Source organism: Phyllostomus hastatus, unplaced genomic scaffold, assembly GCF_019186645.2.
Source record: "Phyllostomus hastatus isolate PE091 unplaced genomic scaffold, TTU_PhHast_1.1 phas_contig_5, whole genome shotgun sequence".
In the NCBI taxonomy this organism is placed as follows: domain Eukaryota; kingdom Metazoa; phylum Chordata; class Mammalia; order Chiroptera; family Phyllostomidae; genus Phyllostomus; species Phyllostomus hastatus.
Window position 1 is genome coordinate 472,437 of NW_025333897.1, and position 14,949 is coordinate 487,385.

At 48.0% G+C, this 14,949-nt stretch overlaps 1 protein-coding gene and 1 pseudogene across 1 annotated transcript; one reads left to right on the forward strand and one right to left on the reverse strand.

The window, feature by feature from the left end:
- Nucleotides 1–3,555: 3,555 nt before the first annotated feature.
- Nucleotides 3,556–9,994, forward strand: LOC123823739 (cytochrome P450 2A13). The gene is made up of 9 exons (XM_045846700.1): nt 3,556–3,767; nt 4,051–4,213; nt 5,260–5,409; nt 5,806–5,966; nt 6,451–6,627; nt 7,572–7,713; nt 8,112–8,299; nt 8,854–8,995; nt 9,524–9,994. The coding sequence occupies exons 1-9, from the start codon at nt 3,588–3,590 to the stop codon at nt 9,703–9,705; spliced, it is 1,485 nt and encodes a 494-aa protein (XP_045702656.1). The 5' UTR covers nt 3,556–3,587; the 3' UTR covers nt 9,706–9,994.
- A 2,112-nt stretch (nt 9,995–12,106) lies between these two features.
- LOC123823741 lies at nt 12,107–13,141 on the reverse strand (annotated as a pseudogene).
- Between the last annotated feature and the right edge of the window lie 1,808 nt (nt 13,142–14,949).

The window sequence follows — 14,949 nt, forward strand, 5'->3', positions numbered from 1 at the left end:
CAGAATGATACACATGCATAGATATATAAATAAGGATAAACAGGATGACAGAGACATCTAGGAGAATCTGCTGGATAGAATGACACAAACCTAAAGAAATCCAGGAGCACTCAACAGGGTTGAAAGGAAGGCTGACTTGCAGGGAGGGAGAAAGAAAAAGTCAAAGACAAGGGAATTGCAATAGAGAAGGATAAAGGGGCAACGTTCTGTGCAGGGTTCCATGCCCATCCAGAACATCCCCAGGTTCTAACACTGACCCACTCTTCTTCAGAAACTGTTCAATTCACTGTCCCTCCAGGAGGCCATCCAGATGATCAGTTTCTTATTCAGACTCAGCTGCACTGAAGAATAAATGGAGAAGGAAGTTCCCTTCAACCTTTTGTCTTCCTTCTTTCCCAAAGGAAAAGCTGCAGGAAATTTAGATCAACAAATGTAAAAGCCAGAATGGGGTATAGCAAAACTTTTGTCTATCTTCTTCATGCTGTGGATTGATAACAAGAGCAGCTGATACTTATTGAACACTTGCTGCTGTGTATATCACACACACTAACCCATTGACTTCTCACCAAAATCGCCAAAGAGGCAGGTACTGTCCTTGGTCCTACAGGCTCAGAGAAGTTAGGTTATGTGTTCAAGGTCACACAACAATGAAAGAATAAGGAAGGAAGGAAGGAAGGAAAGAAGGAAGAAAGAAAGGTTAGGATTTTAATCTATGTCTTAATCTTGCTCTTAACCATTGTACTATCCGTCCAGAAATGGAAACGGAGGCCTAGTGAGAGGAAGAGATTTTCTTCAATTCAGCACCACCTTTCTCTTCAGGCCTATCCCAGTCTACCACACATTGGCACATGTCCTGCCTCTAGGAGATAAGGTATGTGAGGTCAGACACTGATCTCTCACTCCATGTTCCAGGGTCAGAAACAAGGCCCAACTCACTTGACCTCAAGCAACTCTCCCAGACTTGTCCCCTCACCCTCTCCCCACCCAGCTCATGGCAGCCTGCCTAAACACTCAGGACCCTTCCTGATGCCAAGTTTATTGAGAAACAAACTCCCCAAAGTCCTGCCTGCCTCCTTCTCAAGGAACCAGGTGGGGAAAGAAAGGGCCCAGGCTTCAGGCCAACCCAGGTGCAGGGATGGAAACTAAGCTTTGGTGATAAGCATTCAATAGAGTATACAGATATCGAATTACAATGTTGTACATCTGAAATCTTTATAAAGCTGTTAACCAAATTTACCTCAATTTAAAAAAAGACAAAAAGAAAGATTAGGGGATTGCTACCTGCCAAGCCAGTGCTAATCCTCCTTCTCTTCTCTTCCCCCTCCAAAACCAACAAACAACTTTCCTCTCTCTGCTTTGTTCTCACACTTTGTTCCCTCCCTATAGATCTCAGAAGTTCAAGGGCCTAGAATTCTTTGAGCAAAATGCCAGTCCTGGGGGTGCCAACCTCACTTACCTGCACTCATCAGAGATTAGAGGTAGCATCTGAGCACAGTGGTCTAAACATTGGAGCCTGTCCAGTGCTTATCTGGGGCCCCTCTCAGGCCCACATGGGACCAATATCAGCACTTACCTGGCACTCATACCAGAGCCTACTGGGACCAGCCTCAGAGCCTGTATGGTACCACCCTTATACTTCCTTGAAGCCAGCCACAGAGCCCTCTTGACACTCAAGGTGGCTCTATTACTGTTCTATCAAGATCAGTGTCAACTTATTTTGAACTCTAGTGTCTTCCTGGAGACGACAATGCCAATGGGACACCCTCTCTCCCCAGAGCTACATGATGCCAATAGTATAACCTGCCAATGCTGATGCCAATATCAGCACCCATCTGCTGCTAAACTTGGCCCTTATGGTGGCTTAGGCCAGTTGATGGAGAAAGAAGGAGTGAGAATTCAAAGCCCAACTCCATCACTTATTACCTGTGACCTCCAGCAAGTGGATGTATGGAGTCTTGGTCTTCTTACCTGCAAAGTAAGAATAATAATGACCCAGACCTATTCCTACAAAGATTCAGGAAGATCCTGCATTGACTCAATCTCCACAGTTAGTGCTCACCAGGTGGGTAACTTTCCTTCTTATCAAGAAGGAATGTCGGTGAGGGAAGGTCAGCAGAGTAACCCATCCTTTCTCTTCTCTCTCCTTCAGCATCACAAGGCCCACTTCTCTTCCTGACACTAGAGCTTGCCCAAATCTCTCCCGATAGAGTTCCCTCTGCCTGCTAATAGCATCACTGATGAGCCAGGAATCATCCCTAAAGGGGACTTCACACACCCTCAAATATGACCTTTCCACTGGTGGAAACCAAATCCCAGAAGGAGGGAATAAAAGTGTAGAGCAGGAGAGACATGTGTGCCCCCTGTCTACTCTGTTTTCTACCCTCAGTTTACCCATACATAAATTTGGAAACATTAATAATATTAACAATAACAATAGAAATGATACAATCAACTTAATAGGCTTCCATAAGCATCTGGGTAGGGAACCCTTTCCTTCACACAGTTGAAATTTTTTTTGTACTGTGTTTTGTCATCAGTATTTCCTACTCCTGGCCCATCACTCTGCCAACTGAGACCATGAGTTACTACTCTCCAGTTCTGTGGAAAGTTTCAATGAACAGCAGCTCTGGTCTTCTTTTCCAACCAGAGTTAGGCGTTTCTGTGACATCCCATCCATACCTCACTTTGAGGTTCCAGTGAGAATTCTGGGCATCAGGAAATGGTATTGTGTCCAAAATAAAAGCAAGTTGACATCTGCAGTGAGAAGCTGACTACAAGATTCAGCTAGATTCTTCATATACAGTGTCTGGCACAAATAACACCCCTATTTCATAACAAAATCTTTTATTACAAAATCATAAGGATGTACTTCAATAATATAACAATATCACACTCAAGCACACCATATGACATTTTAGCTGAAATGTTCAATTGAAGACTATAAATTATTACACACATATTATTATCCTACCACCACATTCAAGCAAGCATTACTTCTGCTGGACCCTGTATCTCTCCCCACAGGAAGTCCACATCCACAGCTGGGTTGCTTCTAACTTCAGGACCCTCTAATCCATTCCCTAGATGCTTTCATCCTGAAACATTTACACCTCCATCCCTCCTCATAAAATGACCGCCAAACCCACAGCCATGCTCCTGTCTCATTCCAGTACCCTTAAATGTTTCACTATTCTCTCCTAAGAAACCAAAATCCACAACTTAGGGTGGGGGGCCTTGTCACTCAGAGATCCCAAATACCAAACTCAGGGGTTTATGCATGCAAAAATTACAGAATCTTCTGTTCTGCAAAATATCTACTGTCCCCACAAGTCCTTAGCCCTGGCCAAACACCTCACAAGGAGTCAAAAATTCAATCTTGGGCCCACTCCCTGTTAATCCACCAAGGAGGACCTGCCTCTTACATTGGCAGCATCCCAAGCTATGTTGGGGAGCACAGTGGGGAGTGTAGTTGGAACATAATATGACACAGTTACATAATCAGAACGAACATCCACCCTTCTTTCCCAGGAGGTATAAAGACAAACCATTCCAGCCATCACCATCACACTGTCACTCTCAGTGCCACCATGCTGGCCTCAGGGCTGCTCCTGGTGGCTTTGCTGGCCTGCCTCACTATAATGGTCTTGATGTCTGTCTGGCAGCAAAGGAAGCTCTGGGGAAAGCTGCCTCCTGGCCCACCTGCATTGCCTTTCATCGGGAACTACCTGCAGCTGAACACAGCACAGATGTACAACTCCCTCATGAAGGTGTCAGGAGGCAGGGAGATGGGTGGTAGGGTGGGGCTGGGGGCTTCTGCAGGCTGGCTGGGACTTGGTGGCAGGGGATTGGAAAGGGTGGACTGAACTGTTAGGAAGAGGGCATTTTGAAGGTTAGCATCAGAGTCCTAGCCAGGAAAGGCCAGATCTTGGGATGTCCAGTCCTTGACTGTCAGAACCTGGGCAAAATGCATGCCATTCTGTGAGGGCTGGGTACAGAGCCAGTTCAGACTTGAGGCTTCACACACTCACCACTCCCACCCCTCTCTTTCAGATCAGGGAGCGCTATGGTCCAGTGTTCACAGTCCACCTGGGCCCGCGGCGGGTCGTGGTGCTCTGGGGCCAGGAGGCAGTGAAGGAGGCTCTGGTGGACCAGGCAGAGGAATTCAGTGGGCGAGGCGAGCAAGCCACCTTTGACTGGCTCTTCAAAGGCTATGGTGAGGGGAATCCTGTGTGGGGGAATATGGTCAAGCCGACTTAGTGGCTTCAGTTTCCCCAGCATACTTCTGCCAACTGACCCACCCACTCAGGGCTGTGTCAGAGCCCTTCCTCTCCATCCCTGTCTCCATCCCTGTTTATCCCTGTGATCCCTCCAACTTGTCTTAGAGTGTCTGCATCTCCCTCCTTCTCTCTGCCCCATCTCCCAATTCTCTCTCATTAAACTACTCTCCTCTTCGTATCTCTTAGAAGCTCTTGGGATTTTTGCTTTAGAGGTCTGGTCCCATATTCTCATGTTGCTTTTTATCTTATTCTCCTTCTCATTTTTTTGTGCTTCTTCATGTTCCTCTCTCTATCTCCCTGCTTCTTTTTTTCCTTTGTCCTAGAATCTCACTATTTCTCTTTCAAGTTTCTCATACCTCCATTTCTTTATTTAAATTATGTCACTTTATTTAAATTATGTCACTTCTCTGTTTTTAAGATTTTATTTATTTATTTTTAGAGAGGGAAGGGAGGGAGGGGGAGAGAGAGAGAGAGAGAGAGAGAGAGAGAGAGAAACATCAATGTGCGGTTGCTGGGGGTCATGGCCTACAACCCAGGAATGTACCCTGGCTGGGAATCGAACCTGTGACACTTTGGTTCGCAGCCCATTCTCAATCCACTGAGCTACACCAGCCAGGGCCCTCCCTTTCTTCATAATACTCTCTTCTCTCTTGACCTTCTCAGTTTCTCCCTATATATTTTTCACCATTCTCCACCTCAGTTTTAGGATCCTTCTCAATTTTTACTTCCACCTCCCAGATCTCCAGATATCTCACTTTGCCTCCTTCCCTCCACTCTCTCTCTTCCTCTATTCATGTGAGTGTCTCTGCATCTCACTGCTTCTCTGGGCACCCATCTTTCACCTTGCCTTCTGATTTCCTTCCAACTTGGTCTCTTTTTTGTGTTTCTCCGTGTGTCATTCTCTACCCACACTCTCTCCCCCCCCCAACTTTCAGGCCCTGCCCCCTTTAAACCCACTCCCCACTCCTACCCTCCCCCGCAGGCGTGGCTTTCAGCAACGGGGAGCGGGCCAAGCAGCTTCGGCGCTTCTCCATCACCACGCTGCGGGACTTCGGAGTGGGCAAGCGGGGCATCGAAGAGCGAATCCAGGAGGAGGCAGGCTTCCTCCTTGAGGCCCTTTGGGCCACACGTGGTGAGCTGGAGACCCCAGGGTACTGAGGAGGAAAACACCCTACTAGAAGAGGCGCTTTATGACATGAGAAGGGAACTGGGTTAGAGAAAGGTGTCCCTGGAATTCACAGACTGGTATCAGATCACCAAGTTTTCACTCTCCCAAATCTCTTTTCTTTTCTTTTTTTTTAGAAAAGATTTTATTTATCCATTTTTAGAGAGGGAAGGGAAGGAGAAAGAGAGAGAAAGAGAAACATCAATGTGCAGTTGCTGGGGGTCATGGCCTACAACCCAGGAATGTGGCCTGACTGGGAATCGAACCTGTGACACTTTGGTTCGCAGCCCGCGCTCAATCCACTGAGCTACGCCAGCCAGGATTAAATCTCTATTCACTTACGGTTCCCAAACCTCTTCCCAGGTGCCCTCATAGACCCCACCTTCTTCCTGAGCCGAACTGTCTCCAATGTCATCAGCTCCATTGTGTTTGGGGACCGCTTTGACTATGAGGACAAAGAGTTTCTGTCACTGCTGCGCATGATGCTGGGAAGCTTCCAGTTCACAGCTACATCTACAGGGCAGGTAAATGGTCCTGCCATGGCTCAACATGGACCCTACCACAGCCAACCAATTACTCTTGCACATAGCCTCAGGTGCCCCAAATCCTATCCTCCTCTAGACAGGGTCCGCTCAAAACCAGTCTTCTCCCCCGCACAATTGAACCCAGAACAGGTGCCCAAAGCCCACTTTCCAATACCTGGGTAGCTCAGCTATACTTGCCCTACAAAAACAGAAGGGGAAGAAAGGGAAGAAGGAAAGAAGGAAGGAAGCGAGGGAGGAATTCCCAGCTGGAACCCAATTTACTTAAATTCTAGGACAAGGGACTTCACACAAAAACTTAGATATCTATTCCATCCAGTCCCATCTAAATGAATAAACATCAGGACAGGTGCCTTTAAACCAGTGCCTCCCTTGCCCTGAGGCAAGTCCCACTGCAATTTGGTGATGTCCATTAACACATGTCCTTACATGTCCTTCCCTTCCCTTCTCCATGCCCCACCCTCAGCTATATGAGATGTTCCACTCAGTGATGAAACACCTTCCAGGGCCACAGCAACAGGCATTTAAGGAGCTTCAGGGGCTGGAAGACTTTATAGCCAAGAAGGTGGAGCAGAACCAACGCACGCTGGATCCCAACTCGCCGCGGGACTTTATTGATTCCTTCCTCATCCGCATGCAGGAGGTACATGTCAGCAGCCAGTGGTGAGAGAGAAGTCACACAGGGGGTTGGGAAGGAAAGAAGCCCATTTATTTTGCCCACTACATCATAATAATCCTCACAACTCCAATCAATTCAACATCACTGTTCTCTCTACTGAGCCCTTACCCATAGGCTAGAATTGCATGTGCAAATCATAAGCACAAGCACATCTATAACATTGTCATGCAACATGCACTATTTTAACAACTTTATGGTTTTTACCTATTTAACACTCATACCAGTTCTTGTAGAGGCTCTACTATGATCTTGATTTTAGGAATGAGGAAACTGAGACCCAGAGAGTATAAGTGCCATGCCTGAGGTCACACAGTGAGGAAGCAGTGGAACCTAGCTCAAACCCTGGCCTCTCAAACCTAAGGCCGGTGCTTTTGGCCACCATGCTCTTACCTTTCATTCCCTGGTTGTAAGGTAACCTGTGTGGACAGGTGACCTGACTTTACTATGTGACACCTGAGGGTCCCCACTCCCAGCTGGATGTCAGTCTCCTTTCTGTGAAGAAAGGAGACGGGGCTTTATGGAGTCTGAAGTTCAAGAGGAAAAGACCAGGGCGTGGATTCTCCATAGTAAGCTGCAAGGTTTTCGGGGAGAGAATACTGTACAGCTGCTGAAAAGTGTCTGTGTTTCAGAAAATATCTCTTCAACTCTCTCTGAGGCAATCTATCATAGTCTGTCTACCTCTCCTTCTCATTCACTGTCTGTCTCTACCCCTCCCTTTCTAATATTTCTACAAATTAAAAGTGGCAACTAAGTTGGTAATTAAAGGACAGATATCTGGGTAGAGTGTGAGAAGAGCATTTGGGACAGAACCAGCAGCCTGGGAAAAGGTCTGGCACAACTGAGGCCATTCTTACCACCTTTGAGAGCATGGGGGAGTGGGCTAGGCCTGAAGCTGCCTCTCCCTGCAGGAAAAGAAGGACCCCAACACAGAGTTCTACTTGAAGAACCTGGTACGGACCACACTGAACCTTTTCTTTGCGGGCACCGAGACGGTCAGCACAACCCTGCGATATGGCTTCCTCTTGCTCATGAAGCACCCAGATGTGGCAGGTAAGGCTGGAAGGGGCAGAGAAATTAAGGCTACAGACTCTGAAAATTCCTCTGAGCACACTGTGCATCCTCCCCTCTCAAAGCCCTGGGCCCTCAAACACATCCTGCTAAACAAACACTAGGTCATGATATTCAGCTAAAACAAACTGAACTGATTAGTAAATAGCTCCTGTGCTGAGCCCACCAATCCCCAAGTCTCTTCCCTCACAGCTTCCCTCATGAATCTGGCACAACTACATTATCAGGACCCAGTGCCAACAATGTCTCAGGACAACCTGTTTAAATGCTTTCTCCATGTCACACACAAAGGCATACATGTTATGTATGCAGTTCTATAGATTTGGATTATCATCCCTGCCCAGAGACCCCTAAGTGCCAAATTCTCCCTTATCCCCCAGCCAAGGTCCATGAAGAGATTGACCAGGTGATTGGCAAGAACCGTCAGCCCAAGTTCGAAGACCGAGCCAAGATGCCCTACACAGAGGCAGTAATCCACGAGATCCAAAGATTCGGAGACATGCTCCCCATGGGCCTGGCTCGTAGAGTCACCAAGGACACCAAGTTTAGAAACTTCCTGCTACCCAAGGTGCTGCCCTTACCCAGTCTACATAGATCTCAAACCTGATCCATCTGACCCAACACTCCACTCTCCTTACAAGCTTTCCAGTGCCTGTCTGACTCCCTCAACTGCAGACTCCCTCAATCACATGTCCCTTCAACTTTCCCACTTAGACAACTGAATCCCATGTGTACCTAAGACCAGTTGCCTTAGGTCTTAGGTACATATGAAGTCCATGTCCCCCAAATTTTGTTTTTCAGGCAACATTAACTTCACTTCCCAGGCCTGCCTGCCTCTGGGACATGACTCTCATGGCCTCCAAATATCCTGTGTTGAGTGACATCACCCCATAACCCCCAAACCACCTGCCCAAGGAGACATAGATCCCAGGTTCCCCGAACTTTTGGTCACAGGGAATTAAAAGTCATGTCCCCCAAAGCTCCTACCTCAGGAAAGACCCTGACTCCCCTGACTCCCATTTCTCCTCACCTACAGCACCCAAATACCCCCTCTGACTCCATGAGCTCTCGGCGCACACATCCCTCTCCCACTTATCAAATCCCCTTCCACCTCCCCACCAGGGCACCGAAGTGTTTCCAATGCTGGGCTCTGTGCTGAAGGACCCCAAGTTTTTCTCCAACCCTCTGGATTTCAACCCCCAGCACTTCCTAGATGAGAAGGGGCAGTTTAAGAAGAATGATGCGTTTGTGCCCTTCTCCATTGGTAAGAGTCCAGTGTGTGATGCCAAGCCACCAGTCGCACCAACAGGGGCCCCTTCTTCCCAGTTCCCCTCTCTGAGGCGTAGCCTAGTATCTTCCTCCAGCTCTGAAGTTCCTCTTATGATCTACCCTGCAGACAACCAACTGCAAACCTCATAAATAACAAGTACCTAAGCCCAGGCAGAAAGAAAGGGATGATTGCACCCATTTCAGAGATGAGAACAGTCAAGGCCCACAGTGACTCAGAGACTTGTCCAAGGTCACTGAATTTTTTCAGAGTCCTAAGAAGGAGATGGCAGCACAATGGCCATATTGGTGTATTTCAGAGGAAGGGCCATGTAAATTCCCATTGCTACATCCTGATATGACTCACCCCCCTCCCACATACAAGGGAATCTGAGGCTGAGGGATGTCAGGGTTTTTCTGAAGGTGTCTCAGGCCTTGAGAGACTGTCCCCGCCACCCTCACCCAGGAGAATACATCAGGAATTGGGAGAGGAGTGGACCTCACCTCCTCCCACCTGTCTTTTCAGGAAAGCGGTACTGTTTTGGAGAAGGCCTGGCTAGAATGGAGCTCTTTCTCTTCCTCACCACCATCATGCAGAACTTCTACTTCAAGTTCCCGCAGCCACCCGAGAACATCAATGTGTCCCCCAAACATGTGGGCTTTGCCACCATCCCACCAAACTACACCATGAGCTTCCTGCCCCGCTGAGCTAGAGCTGTGACTGCTGCCACAAAAGTCCAGGGCTAGTGGGAGAGCAAACGGAAGAGGGGTGTGGCCTGGGTGGGCCTAGAGTTAGGGGCAGGGCTAACAATAGAGTTAGGGGCAGGTAGGAAGAGGGCTGGAAGAAAAGAAGGTGCAAGGTGGATAGTAGAGGAAGAAAAAACACATGAGCTGTCCATTCACCTTGCTAGAGATTGAGACTTCAGAGCTGGGATGAAAGGAAGCAAAACTTTACACAGTACTATGAGTGGTAATAATAATGGCTATTATCTATTAACATGTACTCTGTGTCAGCTCTATGCTCAAATCATTACACACTTGCTGCCCTTGATGCTTGCAAACCTATGAAACGGGAACTGTGCTCATGCCCATATTATGGAGATACAGCTGACACTCAGAAAGTCTCTATCTGAGATCCAACAGAACAGAGTAAATGCTCAGCAAGTACTTGAACTCCGATCCACACAGGGAAGGCTATCCTAAGCCTACTGAACTTTGTGCAGGTTCTTAAAAGGCACCTCTTCCTAAAGTAAGATATAACAGCTTGTATATTATTATTCAATGTAAAGGGGTCTGTCCAAGGATTTTTTCAGAGTCCTGGCAGGCAGCCAACTTGCTTCCATACACTTGCCTACACTCTTGCTCATTGATACACATTTTACATGCCAGGGCATAGTTGTCAGGGCAGGGTAACTGTGTGAGCCAGGTGATGGAGTCTAAGATACTGTGCTCCTGCACAGTGGCTCTGTGTGGAGCAGGGCTCAGAAAAGGAGCATGATGCTATCTGCAGTCCTGTCTGGGAACAAGCTGTCTCGCATCTCTCGTCCTGATGCCAGACACTTCAGTTCCTCCCCATATATCACTGGTGTCCTCCAAGGTGCGGCCCCATGATGGAACCTGGAGGGAGTGGGTCTGAGTAAGTCCACGTCTGGGGCCCTCCAAGGGGAGAAGCCTGAACAGCCCACTGACCCAACCCCCACTGGTTTTTACAGCCAGAAGTTATGGGGACTTAGCTTCCTGGCACTGGAACCCTGGGCTGGCTGGTCTGGTGTGGGCTGGAATCCCTCACTCTTGAGATGTCACCCCAATTTATATCCACCTCATATGGGTTTGGGACCAGCCCCATTCTATATCTCCCTGTCTCTGCCCCTCCACCCTTCCTACCCATCTGTATGAATGTTGTTTCTTTAATTCCTTAGTTGTCAGACTTCCATACAGCTCACATTTTTCTGATGGTTGTGAGTGAGAGCTCTTCTGTAGTTTGGCTGTACTTTTGCTGTGGTTGTGTGATGAGGAGACCCATGTTGACCCACTTCTTCATCTCTACCAGAAACTGTAAGACAGAATATTATTATTATTTTTGTTTGTTTGTTTTAAACTTTTAGATTGTACTCATTTATTTTTAGGAAGAGAGGAAGGGAGGGAAGAAGAGTGGGAGAGACACATTGATATCAGAGAGAAACACTGATTGGTTACCTCTGAAATGGCCCCCACTGGGGACCTGGTTCACAACTCAGGCATGTACCCTGACTGGGAATTGAACCTCTGACCTTTTATTTCACAGATTCGATCCAATCCACTGAGCCACACTTACCAGGGCTAAACGAAATATTATTATTTGGAAAGACAAAAACAAAAGCTGGGTTAGTTTGGATAGCTTCCAGAAGTATTCACTGTGATGATGTTCCTCTGAAGCAGGCTCATTCTCCCAGACCTGGCTAACTTTCCAAATCACCTGCATGTTCCATGCTTGAAAGTAGGAACATTCAGAACATATGGCACACTGGGAACACCAATATTAGTCCAGGTGAAAGGTGAGTTTGGAATCACAGCTAAGTTCAAATATTAATTCTCTAGAAATTCATATTAGTTGAACAAAAGCACAAAGGAACAGAAGAAAAGTTTTGATGGGGAAGTTAAACTATGCATTCCAGTAAGTTCTTCTGCTCACAGAACACAGGATGAGCCACAGGTTGGAGAACGCAGTTGGAGTAGCTGCTGCAACTCTTGTGTGTCGATTGATGACACAGTGGGTCTGAGCTGAGTCACAAAGGGCATCTCAGTGGGAACTTTATCTGTTAGGCTTCTTTCTTATGTCACTAAGCATCCAAATGGTTAGTTATTTTCTGCTGTATGATAAACATGCAGAAGAGTCAAATAGCTAAGAGTGAGATTTTTAACTGCAGCCATTGAAAACTTAACTTTGCTGCAGAACTGTGTTTCCCAAAACTCTATATTTTAAAGATTTTATTTACTTATTTTTAGAGAGGAGAAGCAAAGGAGAAAGAGAGGGAGAGAAACATCAATGTGTATTTGACTGTCCCACACCCCCTACTGGGGACCTGGCCTGCAATCCAGGCATGTGCCCTGAGGGGGAATCACACCAGCAAACTTTTGGTTCACAGGCCAGCACTCAATCCACTGAGCCACACCAGCCAGCATGTGTTTTGCTAAATTCTGCTATGAGCAATGTATTCCTTTATTTGAGTGATACTGTGAAATGTGAGAAAAGACAGAAGAAACAACTTTGAAGGGGTAAAAGCGCTCTTTCCCTATGCATGGTGTAGGGCAGTGGGTGATGACAAGGAGAACAGGACTTAATTCCATTTTACAGGACAGGAGCTCCTGTCACTTTATCAGTTTCTGGCACAGTCAGGGCAATACACTCACTCCTCATGGAAAACAAAGTACTCTTTGGCCAGGTTCATGGGGCTTTTTTTAATCTTTTGCAGTGGAAGCAGTAGTCGTGCCAGGATTGTCCTTCATGGGCCACCACACTGGAGGCTTTACCAAATCCAGTGGTGGGTTCTTGCATGTGGCACACTTCTTGGCCACAAAGTCCTTGAAGCCATCCACACAGTAATACTGGTCCTCCACAGTGGTGAAACGCTGCCCAGCCCGCTTCTCAGAGCAGTTAACACACAGAAATGCGCTCAGTATCCCAGCGTTTACCCTGGTAAGTGATTCCTCCAGGTGTGATGGCCTTGTTGGGTTTCATGCAATGCTTGGCCAATTAGGCCTCATGGCAAAAGTCATGCAGTAGAAGTCCTCCCTTTAGGGAAGAAGTTTCCTGTCCCGACGACTGGCTTGCACCTGCTGCTGGTGAAGTAGTCTTTGTGCCCGACGGTCCCCATGGACCTGCTTCTAATCTCCTGCTACAATGGGCTTGAAGCAGCCCTTGGACTTTAGGGAGTCCCCGTGCATGGTGCACTTGTTGCACAGGCTGTTGTTTTCCTTGAACACAAAGGTTTCTTTGGCCAAGGGGTGCAGACCCCTATCACAGTGGTAGCAGGTGTCATGCCACTAGCAGAATTTGTCTGAGCACTTCAGGCAGCAGTGGTGGCCATCCTTCTCCAAGCACTCCTTCCCCTGCCAGGTGTCCCTGTGGTGGTGACAGCCAAGCTTCTCAGCCATGGTGCACACCTGCCCCAGGAGGGGTCTCACACTAGATGTGTGCACAATGGGATATATTTGGCAAGGGTTGGATATACTTGTCAGGAACTTCCATTGTGCTGCCTGAGTGTGCTTGGCAGTGCAGCTGTCCTGGCAGGGGCCTCCATCTGCACCAAGACTGCAGGCTGGCCAGCAGCAGTGGGGGTGGTGGCAGACTCTGACCACTTCTTTACTTTCTGGCACTACAAAATGTTCCTGGATTGGCTGATCTTCCTCCTGCCCCTGGCCTGGAAGCCAGCACTGCTCCAAGGTGTCCTGGCTCCTCTAAGCTAGTGGCAGGTGAGGGAGAGGGGTTCTGGTGGAGCAAAATGAGAGCTCCTGTCTACCAAGGGCCAGTCCAACTGTGAGAGTCTCTTGTTAACACAGGAAAGGTTTAGAAGGGGTAGAATCATTGCATTCTGGAACCTGAGAATCCCAGACCCACCCTATTAAGACTAATACACCTGGATTCCTGCACAAGAAAGTGAGAAGAAATTACCCCACGTCCACCAAATCCTTTCCTGAGTCCACTTTCTATGTGTCTGCTGGGATGCATGGTGGTCCTCTCTCCCCTTCCATTCCTGGGCCCAAGGAGCTCCGTGCAGAAGAGAACACTCATGTTTCCCCAAGCCTTCTCCATTACAACCCTGGGGACTCAGAGACACTTGCACTGACATACAAAGGGTGGAGGACATTGAGGAAGTGGCTTCCTTAACGAGTCACAGGCCTGGAGAGTTGACCTGGGTCTGAAAGCAGAGATAGGGGAGCTGATGAACTGAAAACAAGCCTAAGGTGCTGGGGATTTTGGTGGAGCAGGAGAGGAGCCTCCTTCCATGGGGACATCAGTGGGTGAGAATACACCACTAAGCAGGTCCCCTAGTGTCAGCGATAGTGGCTGGACTAGGGAAGAATAAGCAAAGGAGAAACTGGGGGAAGGGCACACTTGGAAGAAAGTCATAGGCAGACTCAAAGAGTTCCAGATACTGCACCTCAGTGGCACAGTTGACAGTCAGAGAGTGTTAGTAGTAGTGGTGGTGGTATTACTATTATTGTTGTTGTTATTAATCCTCATCAGAGGATATCTTTATTGATTGGGGGGACAGAGAAACATTGATCAGTCATCTCCCACAGATCCATATGTGCCTGAGGGCTAGAACCCCCACCCAAGGTACCTGCCCTGACCCGGAGTCAATATGCAGCCTTTTGGTGTACAGGACTTCACTCTGACCAATTTAGCCATCCAGCCAGGGCAGTCAGAAGGTATTACTGAAGGACTATGAGGAAAGCCAGCTTGTATAGTAGAAAGCACCAGATTCCCTGGGTACAAACACCAAAGCTTTGCAGAACTGCCTGGGGTGGAGGGGCAGTGAAGAGAGAAGCACAGCTGGAAGACATCAGGAAGGGAGACATCACACACGGGGAGCAGTCAAATGCAAGCTCTTGGAAGTGGGAGGTTCCAGAGGTGGGAGTGAAAGACAGATGGAGAAGGGGGATGCATGAACCACAGGAGAGACAGCAGCCACAGTCAGGAGGACCAGCCAAGGCCATGGCTATTTTCTGCTGGAGCTGATAGTGGTGCCTACCTTAGATGGGGCATCTGCTCTGGGCTCCAGTCCCCTCCCAGGCCAAATCACTTGCTGCTGACCTGTGAGGGCCCCTGGGGAATTTCAGTGTGGGGGCACGTGGGACTTGGGTATTAAAGGGCTTTCAATGCTAGTGTGGGGGGCCTGGATTTGTTTCCTAGGTCCCTGAACAAGGTTGCTGAGCAATGGGTCTCATTGCTCAGTGCTCAACTCTCCA

Coding starts and splice junctions, on each gene's coding strand:
- LOC123823739 (XM_045846700.1), top strand. CDS start 3,588: ATGCTGGCCTCAGGGCTGCTCCTGGTGGCTTTGCTGGCCTGCCTCACT. Junction 5,410..5,805: donor GGCCCTTTGGGCCACACGTG/GTGAGCTGGAGA, acceptor ACCTCTTCCCAG/GTGCCCTCATAGACCCCACC. Junction 8,300..8,853: donor GAAACTTCCTGCTACCCAAG/GTGCTGCCCTTA, acceptor CCTCCCCACCAG/GGCACCGAAGTGTTTCCAAT.